This window comes from Helobdella robusta (genome assembly GCF_000326865.2).
Source record: "Helobdella robusta unplaced genomic scaffold HELROscaffold_7, whole genome shotgun sequence".
NCBI lineage: Eukaryota > Metazoa > Annelida > Clitellata > Rhynchobdellida > Glossiphoniidae > Helobdella > Helobdella robusta.
This window is the reverse complement of record NW_008705398.1, coordinates 4,513,166-4,521,000: the sequence shown is the minus strand read 5'-3', so window position 1 is coordinate 4,521,000 and position 7,835 is coordinate 4,513,166. Positions and strand designations below refer to the sequence as shown.

The 7,835-nt window shown below is 33.6% G+C and overlaps 1 protein-coding gene across 1 annotated transcript in view; it reads left to right on the top strand.

The window, feature by feature from the left end:
• HELRODRAFT_189635 (hypothetical protein) overlaps positions 1-5,758 on the top strand; it is a gene marked incomplete at both ends in the record, with an annotated part of 10,281 nt that extends 4,523 nt beyond the window's left edge. The window contains 8 exons of the mRNA XM_009030993.1: positions 355-435; positions 2,094-2,161; positions 2,749-2,918; positions 3,272-3,372; positions 4,424-4,501; positions 4,753-4,868; positions 5,070-5,480; positions 5,631-5,758. Coding sequence (XP_009029241.1) covers positions 355-435; positions 2,094-2,161; positions 2,749-2,918; positions 3,272-3,372; positions 4,424-4,501; positions 4,753-4,868; positions 5,070-5,480; positions 5,631-5,758 — 1,153 coding nt within the window. The remainder of the gene's footprint in view (positions 1-354; positions 436-2,093; positions 2,162-2,748; positions 2,919-3,271; positions 3,373-4,423; positions 4,502-4,752; positions 4,869-5,069; positions 5,481-5,630) is intronic.
• Between the last annotated feature and the right edge of the window lie 2,077 nt (positions 5,759-7,835).

Sequence of the window (7,835 nt, the reverse complement as noted above, 5' to 3'; positions counted from 1 at the left end):
AAGATGCAAATGTTCTCCTGCATAAAGACTCCATGTGGATTGGTTCTCAGCATGGGAAGTTTGTACATTGTAATCATTTGCGATTCAAGTTCACCATGACTTATTCTCATTTGTTATACAACAATGATGTCAGTCAGTCAACCAATCAATCAATACATCAATTAAACAGTCAATCAATCAATCAACCAATCATTTATCGTTATTACTGATAATCTATTTGTTACAATTTTAATGGTTTCATTAATCAAGTCGTTATGATCATTAACAAACAATCATCATTTACTATTTCATAAGTTTGGAAATCGCTTTTGAATAACACGTTTGAATCACATTCATCTTCGCATCAACGTTCAGAGTGTACGTGCATCAAACCGATGCTGATACTAAGGACTGCGTGCATTCCTTCAAACTGAAAGCTTCCGTGTTTGCCCTGTGGTTAGTGCTGCTGCTGCTGCTGGCTGCTGTGATGAATGTTACTAGCAGTGCATTATCGTAATAATTACAATAATATCGTTAGGGAGGTGGTGCGTGTCGAAGTAGGTGCTACGCTGCTGAACTGCTGAGACAGTTGAGTGTTGGTCACATTTTTTATTCTTTAGAAAAATCAGAATCTGACAGACATCTGTTGAAACATGCAAGACAATAATTTAAAATTCAGAAAATAAACAAAGATGCCGTGGGCTGATGACTATGGCATCAAATTGTTAGGTTGATCAGTTTCAGTTCTTTGTTTTTGTAAACTGTTTGCAAACTTTATTATAAATTCATGAATCATAAAGGGTACCTGCTTCCTAAAAGAATGGGTAACTCTCAACTAAGAGGATTTCCCAATCACATAACAATGTGATTTTAAAATTTAAATCTTATGCTAGAAAAATAAGGAATAACATAAAAAGTTTACAACCGATTTTTTGAAACACACATACACATACAGACGTGCACATACATACATACATCACCAAAAGGTCTTTTTCAAACCTTCAGTCAATACAGAATCGTGCGGCCAAGCTGGTTTTGGGTGGTTCGTGGTTCGATCATGTAACGCCTATTTTGAATAGGTTGCACTAGTTGAGGGTTGAAAAACGTGTTTCCTTCAAGTTGGCAGTTTTGATGTTTAAATGTGTCAATAATACAGCACCTCCCTATCTCATCGATAGATCGGAATCATACAAATCTCATTTTTCAAAATATTCCTTCCGATCAACCGATCGCAATTTATTTTTTATCCCGACCACAAAGTTGGTAACGGGTTCCCGCAACTTTGCGGTTCTTGGCCCGATTGTTTGGAATGGTTTACCTCCATACTTACGTGACCCTAACCTATCATATTTAAAATTTCGAAGTCAACTTAAAACTTATTTATTTGCACAATGAATGTCCGTCTTATTTGTCTATGATTTAGTAGCACTTTTGAGATTCAACAATAAAAAAATATTGTATATAAATTTCCGTAATAATAATAATACATACATACATATATATATACACACGCATGTACATACACACACATGCACCCATATATGTACACATACAAATACACATATGACTGCATAAAAGAATGTGAAACAGATTGTTGAAAAAAGGATTTTGCAAGATTAAACATAAATGAAATAAAATTAATCAAATAATAAAAAATATTTAAGTAATCAAATTTCAGAAAGAAATCATTTTTATAATCAGCATTTGCTAATTTAAATGGTGTAAAGTCAGACAGCTGATGAATGGTGATATGCACTTGTGGATATTATGAAATAGCAAGATGGAGTTGTGTGAAATGAAGCATGATCTGAAATTAACTTGAGATACATACGTGAATGAGAACTGAGGTTGAAAAGGATAGTGCAAGGGCAAGACTGAGTGAGCTCGGATAATACCCAAACATGCATTCCCATACCCACCCCTATGACCGGGATACATGCAGCTTTTAATAACGACCATCCTTTCATTACTGTTTCAATCATAATGATACAAGTTAATGTATTTAGTGTTATTATTATTAGTAGTAGTATTAGTAGTAGTAGTAGTATGTTGTTGTTATTGTCATTGGTTACGATGATAATGATGACATCTGTTGTTGTTTCCTCCGACGACAGCCACACAAGAAGCAGAGTTTTCCTCTCATTGGCCAATGGAACTGTTGCTGTTTTTTGCAGATCCCAAGGTATTGATGATGATGAGGATAATGATGATGATGATAATAATGATTTGTTGTTGTTGTTGATGATGGTGATGATAGGGAACACAATTGGCCAATTTATTGTATTTATTTGGGATGGGAGATTTCATATTTCTTGAAAATTTCAGTTTTCATTAGCCATCAATTCAGAATTTAAAACAAGTTTAGATGCGTCAGTTTTGGCGTTCAGGAAATCACGAAGAAAATTTTCCCATAAATTTCAATTAAACTTTTTAGAAATATAAAGTTTAAATGGATTAAAACAATGTCAAACTAACTGTAAATGTTTGACTGAGTTTTTGTATTAACATTTTTATTTTATTTGTTTTTATTTTTTTTTTCAGTATTTTCCAGTATTAACTCTAACAGACTGCAATTAATGTTAGATGTGAATCAACGCATCGGAGACACTGCACGAGATTGGTGGCGATCTCGTTGCATTTGAATCCGGTCACTGCAACAGCAGTTCCAGGCACCTTAACCACTAGACCATCATGTATTTGGCATTGATCAATATTCTCATTAGGAAAATTTATTAACTAGATGTTTCGTAATTGATAATGAACTGCAAGATGGACCCGACCATCCGTGGCGCCTCTCCAGCCATTACGTCATGAAGTTCGGATGGAGCAGCAGACACAGGCATTCCGTCAGGTGCATGTGCGTCGTTCAACAGAAGCTACTCTGGGTCGGCTACCGAAACAAGATCTTCATCATCAATGTCGATAGCCTGGCTATCGAGGTGATGTGATGAGGAGGGTGAGGGTGATGACGCTGAAGATGTTGATGACGTTGAAGATGTTGATGACGTTGAAGATGTTGATGACGCTGGTAATGGTGATAATCTAGCAAATTATAGACTGCGTTGTTAATTGATGTAATATAGTCATATTTTATTAGTTTTAAAAAAATCACTATCATACAAAGTGTACAAGATGGAAGCAATGCAGTGTCATTTGTTGGTGGTTGGATGCTTATTCTGTTAATCAACTAACTGAATGATTTAATCGTTTTTTGAATTGGTTTTAGTATTGCGTAATTTTCAATATTTCTTGCTTGATATTTGTTAATGTTTTAATTTATTTTGACCTTCAGAAAGTCTTCAACGCCCACCCCCGACCAGAAAGTCAGGTCCGACAGCTTGCCTACTCTATGGACGGAGTCTGGGTCTCTTTTAGACTGGATTCAACTCTTAGGTTGTTTCAAATTTTCTGATGAGTATTGCTGTTTGAAATGTATTTTTAATAGGATGTGCTGCTTGATATGTGTTATGCTGTTTGATGTGGTAATTTTATTTGGTGTCACAAAATTCCGTGCAAAGAATTTTATGATAAGTGATGTTCTTATGTTGAGATGTTTTGCCGTGTAAAATCTTTTGAAATCTATTCAATTTAGTAACGTTAATGTTCATCCTACTAATGAATTTTAAAGAAACCTTTGCTATATAACGCTAAACAGTTGCTCATGCATTGTGGCAGCATACATCAGTCAAACAAGATTCTGGTGATTCAGAGCAGTAATAAATAAGGAACAAAACTGAGAACATTTATTAGTTGAAACCAAACATACAAACGTAAACAAACAAGTACACACATATAAACACACATATATATATATAATTCCAATATATTTGGTTCAAGGTGGATATCAATTTTAATATAAGAATCAAAGTAGTCGGCTAGGACCCACCCTAACCCTAACCCCAACCCAGCCTGCCAACCAGCATAGTACTGACTTCATCCAAATTTCTGAGAATTTATTGCTTTAAAATGTGGCTGCTCTAATGTTATCATAACAATTCATGTTGTGATGATGTAATAATATGTTTTGTAATATTTTGGATAATATACGTCGGGATAAGATATGTTGTGATAAGATATAACATAAGATTCAACATCCATTGCAATATCGAACGATGTTGATGGTTCTACACACAGGCTGTTTGATGCAACTTCTCTAACTCACTTGCAAGACATTGATGTTGAACCTTATGTTAGCAAGATGTTAGGTTGGTTGGTTGATTGATTGGCTGGTTGTTTGGTTGGTCTGTTGGCTGGCTGGTTAGCTGACCATTTAGTTTAGTAAATGATTTTGTCGTTTTTGGCTAAGTAATGATTCGAAATTTATTTACTTTTTGATTTATGTCAATGTCAATTAATAAATGTCAACTAATTATTTGTTTGATTTGTTTTTTTATGTGAATTTTAATGTACTTACTGTAAATAGTTTATTTTTAAAATTGCTAAGGCACAGGCAAGTTGGGCTTCTCTTTCATTCGCATCACATGTCTGATGGCTTCTTGCCATCGACTCTGGGTTGGTACAGGTAATGGAGTGATCATTTGCGTGCCGCTTGTTGAAGGTTTTGCAAGTGTTTTATTCATTAATTTGAACAATGTTTTGCTTTTATCAAGTCGCACAACTGTTTAACCGGATTTTTAAAATCAGTTGAATGCTTAAGCTCAAGTATGAACTCAACAACTTAAAATGAATTCATTTTAATAAACTGGTTCTATAAGGTGGCCGTTCTTTAAACTCCGACATCCAACTTTCCCTCAACAACAACATCACTAACAGCAGCAACAGCAACAACATCATCAGCAAATTCAACATGCCATATTGTTCCATGGCTCAGGCACAACTCAGTTTCCATGGTTACAAGGAAGCTGTCAAGTTCTTTGTAACTGTACCAGGTGATTTTGCACGTGGATGATGACGATGGAGGTGATGATGATCATTATCGTAGTGATGATGATCTACTTGATGATGTTAGTGGTAGTAATAGAGGCGAGAGATGATGTTTACAGATTAAATAGGGGTCATTGCTGTGTTGATGGTTGGTTTGTTGTAAATCTTTCGTTGAACTTCAAAAGTATTCATTAATTCGTTTTCAGCTAGCGTAAAAACAAGTGAAAAGAACGACGACAATAAAAATATTACCACCAAAGATGAAGGAGATGATGTGAATGGTGGAAACAGGAGGAAACCCATTAACAAGAATGGAAATTTGGCTGATGACGATGGTGATGAAGTTAGCTGTGAAAAGAAAAATGATGCCACCGATGAAGCATCAAGTAAGGATGGTGGTGAGAACGTGTCCACAGTCACAAAACAATCATCTACGACATCCTCACCGAAGATTCCAACCCCCTCTTCGTCATCACATTCAAAACAACCGGCAACGTCCAAACCATCCTCCCCATCAAAAGAATCATCATCATCTTTATCATCCTTAATGTTGGTCATGTCTGGGGGTGAAGGTTACGTCGATTTCAGGATTGGGCAAGTTGCCTTTCCAAGTTCAGGTTGGTCCATTCAAGGATTCAGATTTTCGATCTTTGGTATATTTTGTTGTTGTTGCGTTTGTTTTTTTTTGTTTGTTCATTCGTTCGTTCGTTTTGTTGGCGTAAATGTGTTTGGATGAACGTTTTGTTAACTTCAATTATTTTGTTAAGGTGACCCTGATGACGATCAAGATGTTAAAAACAAAATGGACCTTTCTAGGAGAAACGGAAATTCCAGGAAGTCTAAAAATAACCTCAGTCATTTAATAGTTTGGCAGGTGGCAACAAACAAAATGTAAATAATTTAAGTGAATAAATAACTTATTTAGATGAATTATTAAGTGAATTGACTCATATTTTTCTTATTATTAAGTAGGGATTTATTAGTGTATAAAGCTGAAGTATTCTCTTTCAAATATGTCAGTGTCATTTAGTTGCTTTGCTACCAAGAAATTTTGTGAAGCGCCACGAAAACCAACTGGAGCTTCTTCGATGTTGTCAAATTCATCATGGTCGTTTCTATTTTGTTAATCATCTGCGAGAGATTTTCATTGGTTGTATTTGTGCTTGATGCTGTCTCAACTTTTGTGCTGAATGTATGCAACCCAGTTTGTCGCTACATTCTAGTTCAACGTATACAACAGTACAATATTTTACTGCAGTCACGTTGTATTATCTTACGGTATCTTTTTCTTTTTTTCAATCTCTTATCTTTTTCTTTTGTCACTATTTTGATAGATGTTAATGTTGGAAATGTTAATACCCTGAATTAGCGTTGTAGTCAATATTGATATTATACATAATTATTGTAGTGTAGTTCGTTATAATTTCTTCTAACATTTATTTAGTCGTCATGTAATGATCAATTTGACAACATCCGCGTTGAATTGCACAAGCATAGTTCAGTGTTGTAAGTCATTTTAAAATATTCATTTAAAATATGTTTTAAATAGTTGTGAAGAGTTTAATTGCCATTCACAGTACGTACATTTTTAATAATTATTAATAATATTCATGGAAGTTTACATGCGAGTTTGATTTAACTACTAAAATATTTACATTCAATATTATGCTGTAGTCCAGTCACATAGGTTTCAACACACATCTACAGCTACAAATATTCATACATACACACACACACACACACACATATATATATATATATATATACACATATATATATATATATTATATATATGTATGTGTGCGTGTACAAAGCTGTACTTTTGCTTCATCGATATTTATTTCAAGTCTTTTTATTGTTATTTTATTTGAGTCAGATATCGGTGGATGATACAATCTTGTCATGCTTGTATGGTGGATTTTATTCTAATGTTGTTTATCTATTTATCTAGTTGAGTTTCATCGTAACCTAGTCGTTGCAACCTATTTGCATTTTAACATTATTTGAAAACAGTATTATTGTGTCGTTGGCGTACCGTAAAATCTGTTGATCGTAGCGTATGTTGGTTGCGTATCAAATATTCAAACACAACTGCCGACGAATTCAATATCTTGTTTCGTATGCGCGTCTTTCTGGTTATGTTATTTTGCATGCACCGTTTTTAAATGAGGTATCTTTAAAATATGCCTCAATGTTGTAAAAAAAAAGTTTCGTCGAATCTTTGATAATTTCTTATATTTTAAAATTTCATGTTTTTGGGTAGTCTTTTATACGAGTGGGAGAGGGAAAGAAAATATTTGAATGTTAAACAAATTGTTCGTTTGATCATATGTATTGTGTGTGTTGCGTGCGTGCTTGTGTTAGCAATTATGAAATTATGAGTAAATATTTTACATTAAAAGCTACGATAAAAAGGAAACTTTACATTATAATATCATTTAGTTTTTGTAATTTTAAGGCTGCTTGAGTTTTATTAAATTTTTCATAACAAAAGTATTTATCCGTATGATTATTATTAGTATTTTGTTTTATTTGTTTATTATTAATTAAATTCACTCATCTTATTAAATTTTCGATGTTATTACTCGCTTAAGAAAAGATATTTATCATCATGAATTACCTATAAAATTTTTTCAAAAATTTTTGTTGGCCTCTTAGGTTAAAGTTCATTGCACCGCTTAGGTTTTGGAAAAATGTTACCAAAACGGTCATGCAAATATATATATAAATATACAGTATTGTATGAAGTATGAACACCAAAGATGGTATAGGAAGGCTTTTCTGTTCTATTATGCATAAATTAAACAAAAATTTTTGTTTTGAACTAAAGAAACTTGAAAAAGATTTACGATCAACCGTTAGAAAAATCGAAAGTTAAATTGGAAGTTAACTAAAGCCGAAAATGCTGTGATTTTCATCAATAATTGCATATACATTTATATATATATATGCATTGCATAAAGATGCATTGA